The sequence below is a fragment of the Macrobrachium nipponense genome, chromosome 3 (assembly GCF_015104395.2).
Source record: "Macrobrachium nipponense isolate FS-2020 chromosome 3, ASM1510439v2, whole genome shotgun sequence".
Classification (NCBI taxonomy): Eukaryota; Metazoa; Arthropoda; class Malacostraca; order Decapoda; family Palaemonidae; genus Macrobrachium; species Macrobrachium nipponense.
In genome coordinates, this window is record NC_087202.1 from 107876871 (window position 1) to 107896544 (window position 19674).

The 19674-nt window shown below is 41.4% G+C and overlaps 1 protein-coding gene and 1 long non-coding RNA gene across 6 annotated transcripts in view; one reads left to right on the forward strand and one right to left on the reverse strand.

Annotated features, from left to right (window-relative positions):
• The window catches only part of LOC135221951 (uncharacterized), a 71865-nt gene that overhangs the window by 34331 nt on the left and 17860 nt on the right, over positions 1–19674 (forward strand). The window lies entirely within an intron of this gene.
• LOC135221949 (uncharacterized) overlaps positions 1–19674 on the reverse strand; it is a 677814-nt gene that overhangs the window by 1273 nt on the left and 656867 nt on the right. For all 5 annotated transcript variants that reach the window (XM_064259991.1, XM_064259992.1, XM_064259993.1 and 2 more), the window contains one exon: positions 10359–10435. In XM_064259991.1, coding sequence (XP_064116061.1) covers positions 10359–10435 — 77 coding nt within the window. The remainder of the gene's footprint in view (positions 1–10358; positions 10436–19674) is intronic.

The window sequence follows — 19674 nt, forward strand, 5'->3', positions numbered from 1 at the left end:
AACGTCATCCCTATTGGTGATGGTGGAGGCCCCTCGAGGGGCATACTACTAGGTCGTCCTCAGGGCGAGAGCCTGAGCTTCGATCACCCTCACAGTTACCAGGGACGCCCTCAGGATGAGAGCTAACGCTTCCATCATCCTCAGGATCCCTCTGGTATTATGGTCGTTGTGGGGCGTTGTCTGCTGCTCTCCTGGCGGCGATGGGGAGGAGGAAGGTCTCCTGTGTGACGTTCATACTGGGCTTCTCCCTTCCGATGTGCAGTGCTTCTAAGATTCGCAAACGACGAAGATCGGGTGCTTGGTCGATAACCTCGAAGTTACCCACTATGTTGCAGCAGGAGATTCTTTTATTATGTGCACTCCTTGCATGATTGAATATCATTCCTTCCTGCGCGTGACAGGAGATCCTCATTGAGAAGTGCATTGACGTCATCCCGATGTAAGTTCCGAGGCATCCTCGGATTGGGCACGTATATCTGTAGATGACGTTCGTCCTCTTCAAGGGATCCTGCCATGGTGCGGGGTTATTCTTTATAATAAGGCTGCATTTCTTTTTACTTACTTTTATAGAATATGATCTAGTTGATCTGTTTGCTGTTGTCTGTCGGGGAAACGTGATTCTTGATTATTTCCTGTAGGGCTCACTCGTCTTCTTTATATTGCCGATGGAAGGTTCGTTTGTAGAAAAAATTAATTTTCTGCTTGGGGTCTGGGTGGGGTTCCTGTAGGTACCATTTCTCCATACTCTCTGTAAAGACATTCTGCGGGATGCTGCTAAAAGTCTGAGAGAAAACGAAGGAAGCACTGTCAGGAGAGCTGACAAGACCGCAGCTCTAGTACTTATCAAGACAACCGAATATAGACAAAAAATCGATGAGATCCTCGCCGATACCACTAAATTTCAACATATTACCAAGAACCCCACAGATGACAAACGCCAAGGAAATAGGATCATAGAAACTATCAACGCAGCTACAAACGCCTTACACCTACCTAGTATTTCTGGAGATTACAACCTCGGGTACATCTACGGTAATGTGAAAACTCACAAGCTAGGAAACCCTTTCAGACCTATCATTAGCCAAATGCCAGCACCTACATACCACCTTGCAAAACAACTTAATTCTATTCCCACCCTCTACATCCCCAGCACACACAGTTTGAAGTCATCTGTGGAGTTCCTGCAAGTCTTCAGATCAGCACTCCCCGGAGGCAGTATTGCATCGATGGATATAGAGTCACTGTTTACCAAAGTTCCTGTAGATGAAACCATCGAAATGATCCTTGAACGTATTTACAGGGACACATCCACTGACCCACTGGATATCCCCAGAGCACCCCCTTCGCTCTCTGCTGGAAATAGGCACCAAGAAGGCCCCCTTCATTAAACACCATGGCCATATGTGCTTACAAATCGACGGTGTAGCGATGGGATCTCCCCTCGGGGTCCTGTTCATGAACTTTTATGTGGGCATAGTGGAGGAGCATGTCTTTAGGAGCATTGGGAAGCCTTCTATATACGTAAGATATATAGATGACACCTTCATCCAAGCAGGAACGATAGAGGAGATCAAGGAAATACAACAAGCCTTCCATACCCATAGCTGTCTACGTTTTACCATTAAACATAGCCGTGATGGCTGTCTTCCCTTCCTGGACATCCTGGTTGAACGGAAGGAGGGTGCGTTCGCCACAAGGGTCTACACAAAGCCTAGGAGAACAGAAGGAGGGTGTGTTCGCCACAAGGGTCTACACGAAGCCTATGAGAACAGAAGGAGGGTGCGTTCGCCACAAGGGTCTACACGAAGCCTATGAACCTGGGAATGTGTCTGAACTGCGAGAGTGAATGCCCTGAACGTTATAAGGACACCACCATCAGCGCCTACGTCAGGAGAACTCTCTCCCATTGCCCAACATGGACAGACACCCATAAGGAGATGGAACGTGCAGCCAAGGTCCTAGTAAACAACGGACACACCAACCGCAGCATCCAGAACATCTTTAGGAAGAGTATGGAAGAAAATGAATTTTTTCTACAAGGAAACCTTCCATAGGCGATATAAAGAAAACAAGCGAGCCCTATGGGAAATAATCAAGAATCACGTTTCCCCGACCGACAACAGGAAACAGATCAACTTGATCATATTCTACAAAAGTAAGAAGACACGCAGCCTTATTATAAAGAATAAACCCACACCATGGCAGGATCCCTTGAAGAGGACGAACGTCATCTACAGATATACGTGCCCAATCCGAGGATGCCTCGGAACTTACATCGGGATGATGTCAATGCGCCTCTCCACGAAGATCTGCTGTCATGCGCAGGAAGGAACAATATTCAATCATGCAAGGACTGCACATAATAAAAGAATCCGCCACTGCGACATAGCCGGTAACTTCGAGGTTATCAACCAAGCACCCGATCTATGTCGTTTGTGAATCTTAGAAGCTCTGCACATCGGAAGGGAGAAGCCCAGTATGAACGTCACACAGGAGACCTTCCTCCTCCCCACCGCTGTCAGGAGAGCAGCAGACAATGCCCCACAACGACCATTACACCAGAGGGATCCTGAGGATAATAAAAGCGTTAGCTCTCATCCTGAGAGCGTCCCTAGTAACCCTGAGGGTGATCGAAGCTCAGGTTCTAGCCCTGAGGACGACCTTGTAGCACGCCCTTCAAAGGGACCGCCACCATCACCAATAAGGATGAGGCTCCGCGCACAAAGAGGACAGTCAATCAGCAGCCGGCCCCCTAATGACATCACTCGTGACGCCACAGGTATTGCCCAATGAAAAGTGAGGTACCAGACTCCTCAAACCCCTTGAATGCAATAAATAACATGAATCCATCCATGATGGTCAAACGGGGTGGCCGAAAAATGTAGACGCCTATAGGAAAAACCAGAAAAGAAGAAAAACAAGGAATACGGATAGACCCCTGACGACTACGGCCTGTTCCCAACCTACGAGACACACCTATATACCTGTTGATGACCCCCAGCCTGTTCCTGATACCCCGTTGCCTTTGATAACACCAGCACGAAATTCCTTGATGACCTACAGCACGATGAATATTGGGCAGCTGCTTTGTCATACCCACCTGCCAGAAAGACAAATAATAAGGAGAACTGAAATAATTTTGTATAGAATCAATTCTGTGAATTCTGCCATTATTTTTTAGTAAAATAATAATAATAATAATAATAATAATAATAATGATAATAATGATAATAATAATAGTCACACGACAACGAATTACACGAAGACGAACTGAGAGACGATGCCACAGAAGACGACAGGGAGGATGAGGTATCAAACAACGACACATGAAGAAACACCGACGAAGTAACAGAGAGGACGGAATGGGTAGAAAAGATTAGACAATGGATGGAGCCAGATACAGAGAGAACAAAGATCCCCTCCATGAAAGCCTACAACACCAAGAAATTAAGGGAGAAAACAAGTGAGGTCAATGAAATAATGGGCATAATACACACCACCAGTATCACAGAAACAAATAACTTGACATATGCAGGAGCAAGATTAGTAGCAGAACTGATGGGGATTCGAACACCAACACCACCAGCACAACCAACCCAACAGAAACCAAAACAGCAACCTCCTTGAAAAAGGCGCCTGGAAAAGCAAATCATGGTGATGAGATCTGACTTGAGTAAACTGAAAGAGATGGCAGAAAAAAGGCTAAGAAGCAAGAAAACAAGGGAGGAACTCAACGAGAAATACAAAGTACAAGAGAGGGGACTAAAAACACAACAATAGAAGATGTAAAACAGAGGCTTAAGGCCAAAGCACATAAGATCCAACGGTACATGAACAGGAATAAGGGATACCAACAGAACAAACTATTCGGAACCAACCAGAAAAGACTATACAGCCAACTAAGAGGGGAAGACAACCACCCAGAAATTCCTGAAGCCGAACCAAGTAAGAGACTCTGGGAAAACATATGGAGCAATCCGGTATCACACAACAAACATGCAACATGGCTCCAGGAAGTCAAGGAAGAAGAAACAGGGAGAATAAAACAAAGATTCACAGAGATCACGACAGACACCCACGAATAGCAGAACAACTCCAGCATTGTATCTCAAATCACCATGCACCCAAATGGATGACCACAGGAAGAACATCCTTAGTACAAAAAGACAAGAGTAAGGGAAATATAGCCAGTAACTACTGGGCTATCACCTGCCTACCAATAATGTGGAAGTTACTAACAGGTATCATCAGTGAAAGGCTATACAACTACCTAGAGGAGACAAACACCATCCCCCACCAACAGAAAGGCTGCAGAAGGAAGTGTAGGGGCACAAAAGACCAGCTCCTGATAGACAAAATGGTAATGAAGAACAGTAGGAGAAGGAAAACCAACCTAAGCATGGCATGGATAGACTATAAGAAAGCCTTCGACATGATACCACACACATGGCTAATAGAATGCCTGAAAATATATGGGGCAGAGGAAAATACCATCAGCTTCCTCAAAAATACAATGCGCAAACTGAATACAATACTTACAAGCTCTGGAATAAGACTAGCAGAGGTTAATATCAGGAGAGGGATCTTCCAGGGCGACTCACTGTACCCACTACTCTTCGTAGTAGCCATGATTCCCATGACAAAAGTACTACAGAAGATGGATGCCGGGTACCAACTCAAGAAAAGAGGCAATAGAATCAACCATCTGATGTTCATGGACAACATCAAGCTGTATGGTAAGAGCATCAAGGAAATAGACACCCTAATCCAGACTGTAAGGATTGTATCTGGGGACATCAGGATGGAGTTTGGAATAGAAAATTGCGCCTTAGTCAACATACAAAAAAAAAGGCAAAGTAACGAGAACTGAAGGGATGAGGCTACCAGATGGGAGCAACATCAAACACATAGATGAGACAGGATACAAATACCTGGGAATAATGGAAGGAGGAGATATAAAACACCATGAGATGAAGGACACGATCAGGAAAGAATATATGCAGCGACTCAAGGCGATACTCAAGTCAAAACTCAACGCCGGAAATATGATAAAAGCCATAAACACATGGGCAGTGCCAGTAATCAGATACAGCGCAGGAATAGTGGAATGGACGAAGGCAGAACTCCGCAGCATAGATCAGAAAACCAGGAAACATATGACAATACACAAAGCACTACACCCAAGAGCAAATACGGACAGACTATATATAACACGAAAGGAAGGAGGGAGAGGACTAATAAGTATAGAGGACTGCGTTAACATCGAAAACAGAGCACTGGGGCAATATCTGAAAACCAGTGAAGACGAGTGGCTAAAGAGTGCATGGGAAGAAGGACTAATAAAAGTAGACGAAGACCCAGAAATATACAGAGACCGGAGAAAGACAGACAGAACAGAGGACTGGCACAACAAACCAATGCACGGACAATAACATGAGACAGACTAAAGAACTAGGCCAGCCGATGATAATTGGCAATGGCTACAGAGGGGAGAGCTAAAGAAGGAAACTGAAGGAATGATAACAGCGGCACAAGATCAGGCCCTAAGAACCAGATATGTTCAAAGAACGATAGACGGAAATAACATCTCTCCCATATGTAGGAAGTGCAATACGAAAAATGAAACCATAAACCACATAGCAAGTGAATGCCTGGCACTTGCACAGAACCAGTACAAAAAGAGGCATGATTCAGTGGCAAAAGCCCTCCACTGGAGCCTGTGCAAGAAACATCAGCTACCTTGCAGTAATAAGTGGTACGAGCACCAACCTGAGGGAGTGATAGAAAACGATCAGGCAAAGATCCTCTGGGACTATGGTATCAGAACGGATAGGGTGATACGTGCAAACAGACCAGACGTGACGTTGATTGACAAAGTCAAGAAGAAAATATCACTCATTGATGTCGCAATACCATGGGACACCAGAGTTGAAGAGAAAGAGAGGGAAAAAATGGATAAGTATCAAGATCTGAAAATAGAATAAGAAGGATATGGGATATGGGCAGTGGAAATTATACCCATAATCATAGGAGCACTAGGCACGATCCCAAGATCCCTGAAAAGGAATCTAGAAAAACTAGAGGCTGAAGTAGCTCCAGGACTCATGCAGAAGAGTGTGATCCTAGAAACGGCACACATAGTAAGAAAAGTGATGGACTCCTAAGGAGGCAGGATGCAACCCGGAACCCCACACTATAAATACCACCCAGTCGAATTGGAGGACTGTGATAGAGCAAAAAAAAAATAATAATAATAATAATAAGTCTTATTAAAAAGGATTGCTGCATCAACTCCATTAATTTTGTATAGAGTCTTCTATACACTGATAAATCCTTGATAAGGAAAATAAAGACTATACAAAATTAATGGAGCTGATGCAGCAATCCTCTTGTTAAGACTTGTTTGAAAGAGGGTCTACTCCCAAGAAATAATAATAATAATAATAATAATAATAATAATAATAATAATAATAATAATAATAATAATAATAATAATAATAATAATAGTAATAGCCCTCTTTGGAAGTAAACAAGAATAACAACAATGCAGCCAAGGAGAGGGCAGGAAAATTACACAACTTGAAGATGTTCTTGTGGTTTGTGGGATGTTTGAAGGACCTGTTCCAATTGGATTAGTTCCTGTTTCAAACGCTCTGTCTTTTCTAAATGATTTAAACATTTTAGCTGTTGGTGGTTAACTTAAACCAGTATAGGGAACCATTTAGTACTGATTTTATATGTAACTGAATTGAAGACTAATTATCAATGACATAGGATGAATCATATCGATGGTTTCTCCCTGCTATGAATATGCCCTTTTCTCTGCTAAGAATACGTATGTCGTAAAGGAAGTGAAGTCTTGGATTTTGAGGGAGAACTCAAACTTCCTCTGACAGTCTGATTAATCCTTTTTTATTTTTCCTTTTATATGTATGTATCATATATAGTATACTGGAATGGCATTGACAGCAATAAACAAAAGTTTTGTAAATAACAAGAGCAGTGCTAAAACGGACATATACACAAATGCCTGCATTTGCAAGAATGCAGACATAAAAATATTGAGTAAAATTTCAGCCATAATGAAGACTGCTGCCTCTCCCCTATTCTGACAGATTTTGTGGGTGTGGGCCAATGGTGGTATTCCTGTGCTGCACTTTTTCCACCTGAGCCTCCGGATGTTGACAATGTTGCAACAACCAGAACACTTCGGCGACGCTCTAAAAGACATAGCTAATTGGCTGAATGACCATTTCGTCCATCAGCAAATGATCTGTAACGATTTGTTTAGAGGTGCACTTTTTATAAAAATCGCATTTTGGCTTTCAAAACAGTTACAGCTGCTTGTTTTAGTCATTGATATTGGAAAATACCGTCGCACTTCAAAGTGTTTTGTTTTAGTCTGATGAAGCTAGCCCACTTTCGTTACATTCATTTCGTACCGCCTACATAAAATCTGAGATAAGAAACTGGCTCCGATTTTGAAAAGACATTCACTCGAAATTAAACATTTGAGATAAATAACTCATAGAGACTTATCGATACACTCTCCATTGTGTGTCCGAAGTTGTTCCTTGGAGGAATAATGTTAGGAGACGCCTTGCTGAGGGATAAGTGAAGCCACTCAGGTCGCTGGCCGCCATATTGGGACTGGCAACTGAATCCCTGGGTCGACCGTAGGTACGTGACCTTGCGATGACTAGGGTGTCACACTTTTCATTTTTGATACGCTATGTTATTTTAATTCGTTCTTTTAGTTTTCTTGTGTGGTACTCTTCTGCTTACGGAACACATAATTTCGTACTCCATTTTATCCCCAGACAGTTAACACGCTTACTGAAACTATAACGCCTTGATGAAAAAATAAATGAATTTGAGGGAAGTGAAGCTACTATTGAATTCATTATGGCATTCAACACCTTATTTGACATATAAAATTCTCAAAATCTAAATGCCAAAGGATTTAAAAGCCCAATTCAGAAGATTTTCTAATAAAAGCAGAAACATATATCACAGAAACATATATCAGATCTTTGAGACTTCAGGATGGTAAAGACATCTTAAAATAAAATCGAAAAACCGATTTCATTGGCTATCTCTATTGCATACGAAATCTTCAGATTCTGTACTAAACCTGTGTTGCATCAGATGGTGGGTCTTTATAATTTTTGACGACCTACAAATTCAGTCTGGATCATATTGAACTATTCTTTGGTCAAGTAAGAAGTATGGGAGGCCATAATGATAATCCAACAGCGAGACAATTCTCTGCTGCTTGCCATCAGAGTCGGTGCCCATATTAACTGCTTCAAGCAGAATAAAAGAGCAGGTTGCAGAAAGGAATATAAATGCTTTTTTTTTTCAAGACATCGAATTTTAGAAGTTCAAGAAGCATATTCAGATGACAAGGAAGATGATTATGGTTATATTCCAAACCATTGCCACTTGTCAAAATGTTCAAATAAAATAGAAGCTTATATTGCCGGCGCTGTTATTTTCAAGTTAAAAAACTATTTACAGTGTGAAGTCTGCATTGATGCATTAACATTAAAAGACGCTACTTTTATTCACACCCGCATCAAATTAAAAACCAAAGGAAAATTGGTGTATCCATCAAATGATGTTATTGATACTATATGCAATACTTGTGAAAAAAAAATATGAGGAAAATGTTGTTCTGTAAGTAAACATCGGGAGAGTTAACTTCCATAAGTTAGTTAGTTCAGTATTGGCAGCTTACAGAGGCAAAATAATATTTTAAGAGTTCGGTTATCACATGTATGATACACAACCACTGGATAATCCACTTGCACTCATTGATTAAAGCAATAACTGAAAAATATTTGCAAGTTAGACATAATTATGCTGGTAAGGAAATTATTGCTAAACGACAATCGCAGGTCGCAAGAAAGAGTCGCTAGATATATACTAAGCTAACTCATTTCAGCGGTCAATAATTCCTAATAGTAGGCGATAACAAACAGTAAGGACTAAGGAATTAGCAGACATAAAGAGTATATTGGGCCAATAATAGGCTATATGTAAGATAATGATAAAAGTTTGTATCGCATCTCTGAGAAATAAAGCAGGGTATTATGTATGATGAAATAATTAACTATGTTATTTAAAAGAATGATAAAATGTCTATCACTTTTCGCTTCCATTTATGCCATGAAAAGACGCATTATGAAAATAAAAGAAAATGACTGAAGTGTTTCTATTAACCCTTATGGTTTGGTCTCTCTTTTGCCATTCCTTTGCGTGTCTGCCACGCGGTAAACTGGCCTCACTTAACTGAACGGTCTGACCCATGGTGGGCGTCTCCTAACCATTATTCCTCCAAGAGATGTTCAGCTCCATTCCATTCAGCTGTGTCTGCTTCCATTAACTGGAACTCGAACCAACGGCCGTGTCTCACCCTGTGCACCACGGGCTACCAGTCTTGGGTTTCGGTTACCTTGACTTGGGGAACAATCAAGCCTTTGGGCTCCGTCCACAAGACTTGGGTTTCTCCCTGAATAACCATAGTAATATACTACTAAAAACGTACAATACGGGGATCCTGATGTTAACCATTAAATGTAAGGTGCTCCTTTTGTTAGCCTTTTCCGACTTGATATTGCGTGACATTAGGACTGGAAACTGGTTTTAAATCAAAGAAAATTGACGTCTTACAGAATTGCAAAATGAAAAAAATCATCACAAAATAACAGCAAATGAATAAACCAAAGATTGTAAGTGGACTCATCAGTTACTAAAGCCACCAAACTACATCCTGAGAATTTTTACTAAGAAAAAAAAATTATATGTAGTTCAAAGTCAACTGTGGCAATGGCCACTACCATTTGATTTAATGACTTTATCTTTATCATCTTAAATAGGATGCAGATACAAGACAAATGTTAAAAAATATAGAATAAAAGCAAAAAATATAAAAGATTAAGTATTAACGGCACAGAGAACACCTAAGGCACACCAAATTGGACCTTTAATCTTTTAACAACATTGAAAACGCTAGCTGCTTTCCAAACAACAGAAGTGATTAACTGTCAAGTTTGTAACAACCATTTCTAATAATACTATGGTTTACTTTAATAACAGTAGATTTAACCATTTCTCGTTTCATCTGAGATTTGCCATTATACATTTACAATTGATTTAATTTAATAGCGTTGTAGTGTGGCTTGAAATTGTGTTTTGCAAGATTAAAGAACAACTTTGGAACAGGGGTATTCATTGATCTGCTCACACATACAGTGTGTTATTCATCCACACAAAAGTGTTTTTTCCTTGCACCTGGAGTCTCCCTTGAGTAGTGGGAATTTTCAAGAAGAGAGAATGTTATCATTGCTGCTTACCTTCTGTCACAAAAACTATGACTGAGGCTGGATGTACATTAGGCGGCACGCAAGTATAGTTGCCAGAGTCCCACTGCCTGTTTGCAAAAGAAGATAATCGTTAATACTTCAAGGAATATGGAAAGGACTAATTTAGACTTATAGTAAATAGTTTTTTTTTTTCATCAAAAGTAATATAATGTAAAACACACACACACACACACACACACACAACTCCTATCCAGGCAGAAAGTGCAGGTCTTCATGATGTTCGAGTTATATAATTTTGGAGAGTTACAGACTTTTGAGAGTATGAAGGTATTGATGGTAAGAGACACTTGCGAATAACTTCCAGTATTCTTCATCAGTAACTCCCCTCCCATACCAAGCAACTTTGTCGTTGTGGAGGGGACTTTGGGGCTAGGGACCACTGCCTGTTGTTGTGGAGGAACCTTTTGGCATCCATCTGGACCCCTCCTCTGGCCTTGGGTTGTAGTCCTATTCACAACCAATTTTGGCTTGGTTTTTTCTTAATCTATCATTTTATCACTCTTTCTCACTATTATACCAATCATCTTCCTCTGTGCCTACCCCCCATCCAGGGCTTTGGACAATATAGTTCCCCAGCTCACACCCAGGCCCATATGTCCAATATTAGGAATTTAATTAACTGGAAGGGGTTGGGGACTGACCCTCCTCACAATCAGTCTTCTGACTTTTTGGGGATCTTCTGACTTGGCTAGTTCTGCAACCATGAGCCAGACTACTCCCGCAGAAATCTCCTCATTCCTATTCTCGGTTGCCATGTTACCAGCCATCTCAGCAAATGATACCCCACTCTCTCTTTCCACCAGTTCATCTATGATGGCCACTTTACAAACACATGAACCACAGCGTGATGCCATAAGACAACGTAACACTACAGCATCTCCTCCTCCAAAAATCTGCCTTTAGGCTCCCACTCCATCTTCCCCTATGCAACTAAAAATGTCATCCAGCACTCACCCTGCCCTTATGTTAACTCTCTTTGGTAATTGCTTTTCCTAGCAAAGAAAGATAAAGGAAAGGAGAACACATTTTCAAGAAGTTCGGCAGTAAGGAGGTTTTCGCGCCCGTGTTGGAGGCGCCTTTTTCTCGCGGCTGTTCTGGAATCATTGGGCGTGTTGTGGAGCGCAAAAACTCGCCAATGTGACATGAGAAATGCCGCGATTTCTGATGCAATACCTCGTCTAGATTCATCTAAGGATTTCTAGTAATCTCGCAAGTCTGTGACGCTCGCCGTAGGCTCCGCCCCCAGAATGCCGTATAAATGCGACGGACGAAGTAGCAGATGTAGAGAGATCGTAAAAGAGAGACTCTAGTTAGTCACAGAGAGATATCCTCAGTTAGAGCCACTGGTCAAAATATCAGTGAGAGATCAGCAGCAGAGATCGTCAGAGAGAGACTAGAGACGAAGGAACAACCGATGAAGGATCAAAAGAAGAGTTGTTCGGGAGTTGGTTGGATATTGGTCTAGTCGTCTTCAGGAGTGGACGGCCGTGTTTTCTCGACGTCAAGCAGACTTCAGAGAAGAAAAGGTCCTGCTACAGGTTTTGTGGAGTTCCTGCCTTTCAAGTAGACTAGTTTCTGCAATACGGAGTCAAGAGGACGACTGCACTTGCCTACATTTATGAAGCCAGCGCATCGAATTGCCAAATTGACTAGCAAGTATTTGAATTGCCTCACTGTTCCCCCAGTACATGCAGTGTAAGATTCTATCTTTTTATGTAAATAGGAGATACCATTCTGCATTTACCTATGTTAGTAAGCTTGTAAATAAACCTTTGTTGTGTTAGTGTTTCTTCCTATATTCGTATCCCCAGTTTCAACTGTTGGTGTTGAAATATTTTTTTTTTCATTTCATATCGAACCTGAAGCGGACCTCTCTCAGAGGCCGTAACACTGTGTCGACCTTGGCCAGGATATTTCGACACCGTAACATTGTCTCTGAGATCTCAGAGTCCGTAACATTTGTGGCGACCTTGCCTAGGCTATCAACACTAACGGTTTGAAACAGGGAGAATATAGAAAGAATCAGAATGAGTGAGATGGTGAAAGAGTTTATTGAGTCAGGTAAGCTACTATGTCTAGAGGGGAATGATCTCCGTGAGTATGTTGAGAAGAAAGAAAGGGAAAAGTATGAGAGAGATGAAAGAGCGGCTGAGAGAGAGGAGAGAGCAGCTGAGAGAGAAATGCAGCAACAGGAAAGAGAGAAAGAACGTATGCATGAGCAGGAAGAGAGAAAGAAAGAGCGTATGCACAAGTTAGAAATTGCTCGGTTAAGTCAAAGCACTCTTAACAGTCAGTCAGGCCAGAACGAAAACGAAACTGATAGGTTAGGTATGAGTGCAGTGTTGAAATTAGTACCAAAGTTTGATGAGGAAGATGTTACGACATATTTCATGTGTTTTGAGAAGTTAATGGAACGAGTAGGTTCTCCTAAAGAAATGTGGACTTTATATTTGCAGTCAGTTTTGAGTGGTAGGGCACTTACTTAGTTGCATGTCTAAGGAGGAATGTGATAATTACGATATCGTGAAAGAAACTGTTCTTAGCGCATATAGGTTAGTACCGGAGGCGTACCGTAAGAAATTTAGAAATTTGAGAAAGGATGAAAATATTACGTATGTAGAATACGGTAAGAAGTTAGATAGACTGTTTTTTGATTGGTTAACTTCTGCTAAGGTTGAGGATTTTGATAGTTTGAAGAACTTAGTGTCGTTAGAAAACTTCAAAGATAACGTATCCCCTGAGATTAAACTTTATATAGAGGATAGGCGAGAAGTATCTTTTGCGGGAGCAACTAGGCTAGCCGATGAATATAGTCTAACTCATAATTTGAGTGTTAGTAAGAAACGAAACGATCCTTCGTCTGGTAGAGTACAAAACAGTAAAGGTTTCAGTCCTAGTAATAGCAATGCGAGTAAAAGTGACTATTCCTGTTATACATGCGGAAAACCTGGTCATACGTCTAAGGTTTGTAAGAGTAAAGTGGCATCTAGTGGCTGAGAATTAACTTGTTTCCGATGTAATGGGAAAGGGCATTTAGCAAGAAATTGTGCAGCAGAAAGGAAGGACGGTAAGAAACCAGTATCGCTAGTTAACCTTTCATCAAATAGGGATGATGTGATGAGAGAAACTAGGAAAGCTTAGTTGAATTTCTGTCAGAAGGCGTAGTTTCCTCTCTTGGAGGAGTAGATTCGAGAGAAGTGGTCTTGCTTCGAGACACAGGGGCCGCTGTATCACTGATAAGGAGGGAGTGTGTGCCGAACAGGGCAGAAATCAATATAGAAGAGAAAGTTATGTTAGGTGGATTTCCTAACACTTGTGTTCTTTGTCCTTTGTTGAAGTTGAATTTAGAAAGTCGGGTAGTGTCAGGAGAAGTGAAACTTGCCGTTGTGGACAGTTTACCCGTTGAAGGCGTTGACATTATTGTCGGTAACGACTTAGCTTTATCCAAGAATGTGATTCCTGTTGTGAGGAATATTCCAGTGCCTGAAATGGTAGTAACTAGGTCGGGTTTAGATACAGACGTTGACTACGGTCATAGTTTGTTCGTGGATTCGAACGTAAGTTCGTGGATTCGAACGTGAGTAAGTTCGTGGATTCGAATGTGAGTAAGTTCGTGGATTCAAATGTGAGTAAGTTCATGGATTCGAACGAGAGTAAGTTCGTGGATTCGAACGTGAGTGAGTTCGTGGATTCGAACGAGTGTGATAGAGGTAGCGAGGTTGATCTTGGCATGAGTGTGGCTGAGAGACCGGACTCTATAGATGTAAACAGTGATAGCCAAACGGAAGGCGTAGCTGTCGAGAGTAACGTAGTAAATGTATCTGTATCTAGTACTAGTTACGGTGATGAATTAGGCTCTAACATTTTGGATAAGGATGAGCTAGTCAAGTTGCAGAGAGAGGATGAGACACTAACCAGAATTTTTGAATGTGAGCTGGATGATGATCTCGATGATGTGTGTAGGGAAACTTTTTGTGTAAAGGACGAAGTTTCGTGTCATGCTTGTCCTAAGTCAGGTAGTGAAGGGGAAATCACAGGAAAATTAGTGGTTCCTAGGAAGTTTCGTGAGCTATTTTTGAAGTTAGCACACGATGAGCGAGGACATTTAGGAGTAAATAAAATTTTCAAGTGTATTAGTAGGGCGTACTTTTGGCCTAAGATGAAAAATGATGTGTGTTTTAAGAGGTTTGCTTTAAGCTGTCCTGAATATCAAATTGCCGGGAAACCGAATCAAGTAATTCCCAAAGTTTAGTTGTGCAATATTCTTTCGGTAGGCGAATCTTTTGGGAATGTATTTATAAATATGGTCGGAACTTTGCCTAGAAGTAAGGGTAGAGATGATTGCATAACTAATCTTAAGTATTATAAAAACAATCTAAGAGATGTTTGGCAGCTTGCGGAGGAGAATGGAAGCGCTTGGCACTTAGCGAAAGAAAACCCGAACGGAAGTCAAGGGAAACTTAAAGGGAAACATGATCTAAGAGCAAACAAAAGAAGTTTGTGTGTAAGAGATAAAGTTTTAGTACTAGTCCAGAAAGAAGGTTCCTCTTTACCTCATAATTTCGACGGTCCTTTTTCAGTTTTAGAGAAGAGGGGAAATATACATTATAGAATTAATGTGGGTAAGAGTAGAGCAAAGGCAATGAATGTAAATTTGCTTCAGAATTATAAACAACGCCCCGTGCCGTGGCCTCCGCCCGTGTAACAGTGTTACAGAGTGAGATTAGTTTTGAGAAAAAACGCAAGAGGTGTTTTAGTATTTATGAGCTTTAATCAGAGTTCAGAAAACGGAAAAAGTAAGAGAGAAGGATGATGTTATAGCAGTAGCCTCTAGAGATTTTTCTCAGCATGAGTACCCTAATGACCGTTTTCTGTTTTAGCACAAGTGGTTGAGTGAATGAAGAAGTATTAAAGCTTTATGCAGAATTGTTTCCCTGCTGTTTAATTCTTGCTTCTCTTTAAAAAAAAAATCAGTTGATTTTATTTTTTTTTTCTCTTTTGAGGGGGCGTGTGATAGTAATTGCTTCCTAGCAAAGAAAGATAAAGGAAAGGAGAACGCATTTTCGAGGAGTTCGGCAGTAAGGAGGTTTTTGCGCCCGTGTTGGAGGCGCCTTTTTCTTGCGGCTATTCTGGAATCGTCGGGCGTGTTGTGGAGCGCAAAAACGTGCCAATGTGACATGAGAAATGCCGCGATTTCTGATGCAATACCTCGTCTAGATTCATCTAAGGATTTCTAGTAATCTCGCGAGTCTGTGACGCTCGCCGTAGGCTCTGCCCCCAGAATGCCGTATAAATACGACGGACAAAGTAGCAGCAGGAGGAGGAGATATAGAGAGATCGTAAAAGAGAGACTCCAGTTAGTCACAGAGAGATATCCTCAGTTAGAGCCACTGGTCAGAATATCAGTGAGAGATCAGCAGCAGAGATCGTCAGAGAGAGACTAGAGACGAAGGAACAACCAACGAAGTATCAAAGAAGAGTTGTTCGGGAGTTGGTTGGATATTGGTCTAGTTGTCTTCAGGAGTGGACGGCCGTGTTTTCTCGACGTCAAGCAGACTTCAGAGAAGAAAAGGTCCTGCTACAGGTTTTGGGGAGTTCCTGCCTTTCAAGTAGACTAGTTTCTGCAATACGGAGTCAAGAGGACGACTGCAATTGCCGCTCTACATTTATGAAGCCAGCGCATCGAATTGCCAAATTGACTAGCAAGTATTTGAATTGTCTCACTGTTCCCCCAGTACATGCAGTGTAAGATTCTATCTTTTTATGTAAATAGGAGATACCATTCTGCATTTACCTATGTTAGTAAGCTTGTAAATAAACCTTTGTTGTGTTAGTGTTTCTTTCTATATTCGTATCCCCAGTTTCAACTGTTGGTGTTGAAATATTTTTTTTTTATTTCATATCGAACCTAAGCGGACCTCTCTCAGAGGCCGTAACACTGTGTCGACCTTGGCCAGGATATTTCGACACCGTAACATTGTCTCTGAGATCTCAGAGTCCGTAACACTAGCACTCACCCTGCCCTTATGTTAACTCTCTTTGGACCTCAGATGTGGGACAAGTACTTTGTTATCCCTCCAACCGCTCCCTACAAAACACCACACTTTCAGAAGTGCCAGCAGAGACAGGTAGGCATGGTGGACACTGAGGCTCAGGCTTGAGCAATGTCCAACCTCAAAGATTTGCAAGGTAATGCCTTCCCTACCAAGCCACATCCTCGCCTTAATAGTTGTACTGAAATGGTGGTGATACCTTCGGAGTAGTGCCCCTATTGACATCAGCTGAAGTGAATGCTAAACGGACCCAAAAGAACTCCTTAATGACCACCTTGATGTTCTAAATGTTACACTTTACACTTGGGGACAAGCGAAACATGAAATATCTGAAAAATGTTGCAAAGATCATATTCAAGGGGCAAGACCTCCCACTCGATGTAAAACCAGAGGTCAATATTATAAGGTGCAAAAGTATATCCCTCCCCCATCTCAATGCCAAAAGAGTTGGTGCTTTGGCCACCCGACCAGTTTGTAGATCAAACCAATTGCCACTCATGAGCGCACATTTGTTCTCATTGTGCTGGCAAGCTTAACGTTTTTTAACGAGGCTGCTGGGTCTACAAATCTGAATCAGAAGTGGCAGCCCTTTGCTTCAAGCATGGGCTGACCCTGAAAGAAGCTAGGCAGGAAGCTCAATGCCTCAGCTTCACCACTGTTACCCTGGTCCAGATCGTGACAACAGCCAAGTAAACAAACAAAAAAACCACTGCCCAATATCATGCCACAACCAACCCTTCCCCCTATCTCCTGTGCTCTATTTTCCAAATCCACCAGCACCTCTTCTCCCTTAGCATCATCCCTTTTCTTGCCTAAGCTGCTACATTCCTCTAAAGTACCATCATCTACCACCTTGACCCCTCTTGTCTCGTGTGCATCTAGCAAATCCTTTTGAGGTATTAAACCTAGAAATGACTTACTTTTACATCATCCTTTCCCATTCCTCACTCCCAAAGCTCCCTCCCCTTCCACAGTCCCCACACAAAGAAATAAAATGTTAATTTGCAACAACTCCCAAAGACCAATAACAAATTCTCCCCTTCTAAGTTTTCCCAGTCACCTCCTATTTGCCCTCCACCCAGAAAACTTACAGCACAAAGTCCCCTCTGGAAACCATGAAGATATTGAGGATTAGATGATCCAGTCCTCTATCATGATCCCAAACCCAATCTCATCCCTCAACTCCTCTTGACACTAAATACACTACTTTCCATCATATCACTACTGAGGTCCATTACTCCCGCTATCCCCCCTCCCCTGCCAACCTCTATAGATAAAATTTCTGACCTCTTCTCCTTCCCCCAGCCTGTCTCTTTGCCCATCAACTTCTCACTCAGACCTCTGAGCAAAGGACAAGTATCCTTGACCTTGCCTTACCACCAGGATATACCTATGAGTTTCTCTCTTCTGATCCCTATTTACTTTTAGACTTACCTTCTACAGATGACCTACCCATTATCCCAATGCCTACCTGTCCCTACTTCATACTGAACTTAGCCCATCTCTATCTAACAACCCTACCTTCATCATACCAACTATGATTTCACACCATATACCTCATTCCTTTTAATGTTTGTATTCCAGTGGAACATTCGAGTTTCCAATCCCACGGACACGATATCTTGTATCTCCTCTCACAATATAAACCTAAAATAATATGCCTTCATGAAACTTTCCTTACACAACCACCGAACCTATTCCCAATTATCATTTCCACTCTTCTCACTTCATTTCTGCCTCTTCTATTTTAATTAATCACAAAATACCATGTTTATCCTTAATCATTAAAACCTTTCCTTGTACTACTATTACACATGTTTTCCTGCAATGATTGATTACCATTGCATCAGTCTACATCCCTCCCTCCTACCCTATTGACTTCACTGCCTTTCAAGATGACCTTTCCCAATTACCAACCTTTTCACTTGTGATAGGCGACTTCAACTGCCGATGTACATTATGGGTCGATTCAGTTACTAACTCTCAAGGATGTGCCCTTGAACAGTTTTTAATAGCTAATAACCTTTCTGTTTCAAACTCAGAACACCTGACACACTTTGACGCTAAATCACATGCCTTTTCATGTCTAGACCTAGCACTGTGCTCTCCTGTGCCCTAACTAGATTTTCATTGATCAGTATTAGACCACCTTATAATAAGTGACCATTTCCCTACTTGTCTTTCACCTACTTCTTATGTCCAAATTCCTAAACCACCACCCTGGCGTTTCAATAAAGCTGACTGGCACTCTTTTTCTATGCTCTCAGACATGTTTATACCTCCCTAATCCTTTACATCAACCCTGGACATGCTTACATACTTCATTTTCAATGCTTCAAGTGGTGCATTAACAACCATTCCAAGTATTTACCACCTAACCCTTCACATTAAAATGTGTTCCCTGGTGGAACCAAGGCTGCACCAGAGCTCTGAACATAGAATGTGCTGCTTGGTGCTGCTTTAAAAAAAAAAAACTCCTAGAAACCATACTGCCTTTATAATTTAAAAAAAGCCACAGCTTCGTTGAAACACACTATACATGTTTCAAGAATCACAAATTGGAGGGCTATGTCTCCTCATTAACTGCCTCCTCCCTATTTCAGCTGTCTAGAGACACATACACAAAATATCAGGAAAACACCCACCTCATAAAGCCCCAGTAATAAACATAAGAAATAATCTTATTGATAACACAACAGAAATAGCCAATACACAACGCCAATATTTTAGCCGCTTTAATATAGGAGCACATCTCCCCTCCCAATTCTTAAATATACCAATCAACCTGACATTATCCTCCATGGAATCATATTATTTTCCTTTTTCCATAACAGAATTTATCTCAGCACTCCAATCATGCCAAAACACATGCGAAAGTCCTGATGGTATCCACAATCAAATGCTTCGACACCTTTCTGTGAATTCCATAACCTTTCTCCTATCATTAATGAATGGAATATGGAAAAAAGCCAAATTTCCCCAGAGTGGCATGAATCCCTCATCCTCCCTTTTCTAAAACCAAATAAATATGGAAATGCACCTCAAGATTACTGATTTCTTCATCCCAATTTGGCTACAGGCAAGGCAGGAGTACAACTAACCGCTTTCACACATGGAATCTTACATCCAAACAGCCTTTGATTCTAAACAGTCAGTCCTCACGGTTTTCTTTGACCTAGAAAAAACATGATATCAGCTGGAAATACTACATCTTTCATCAACTACTACTTCTT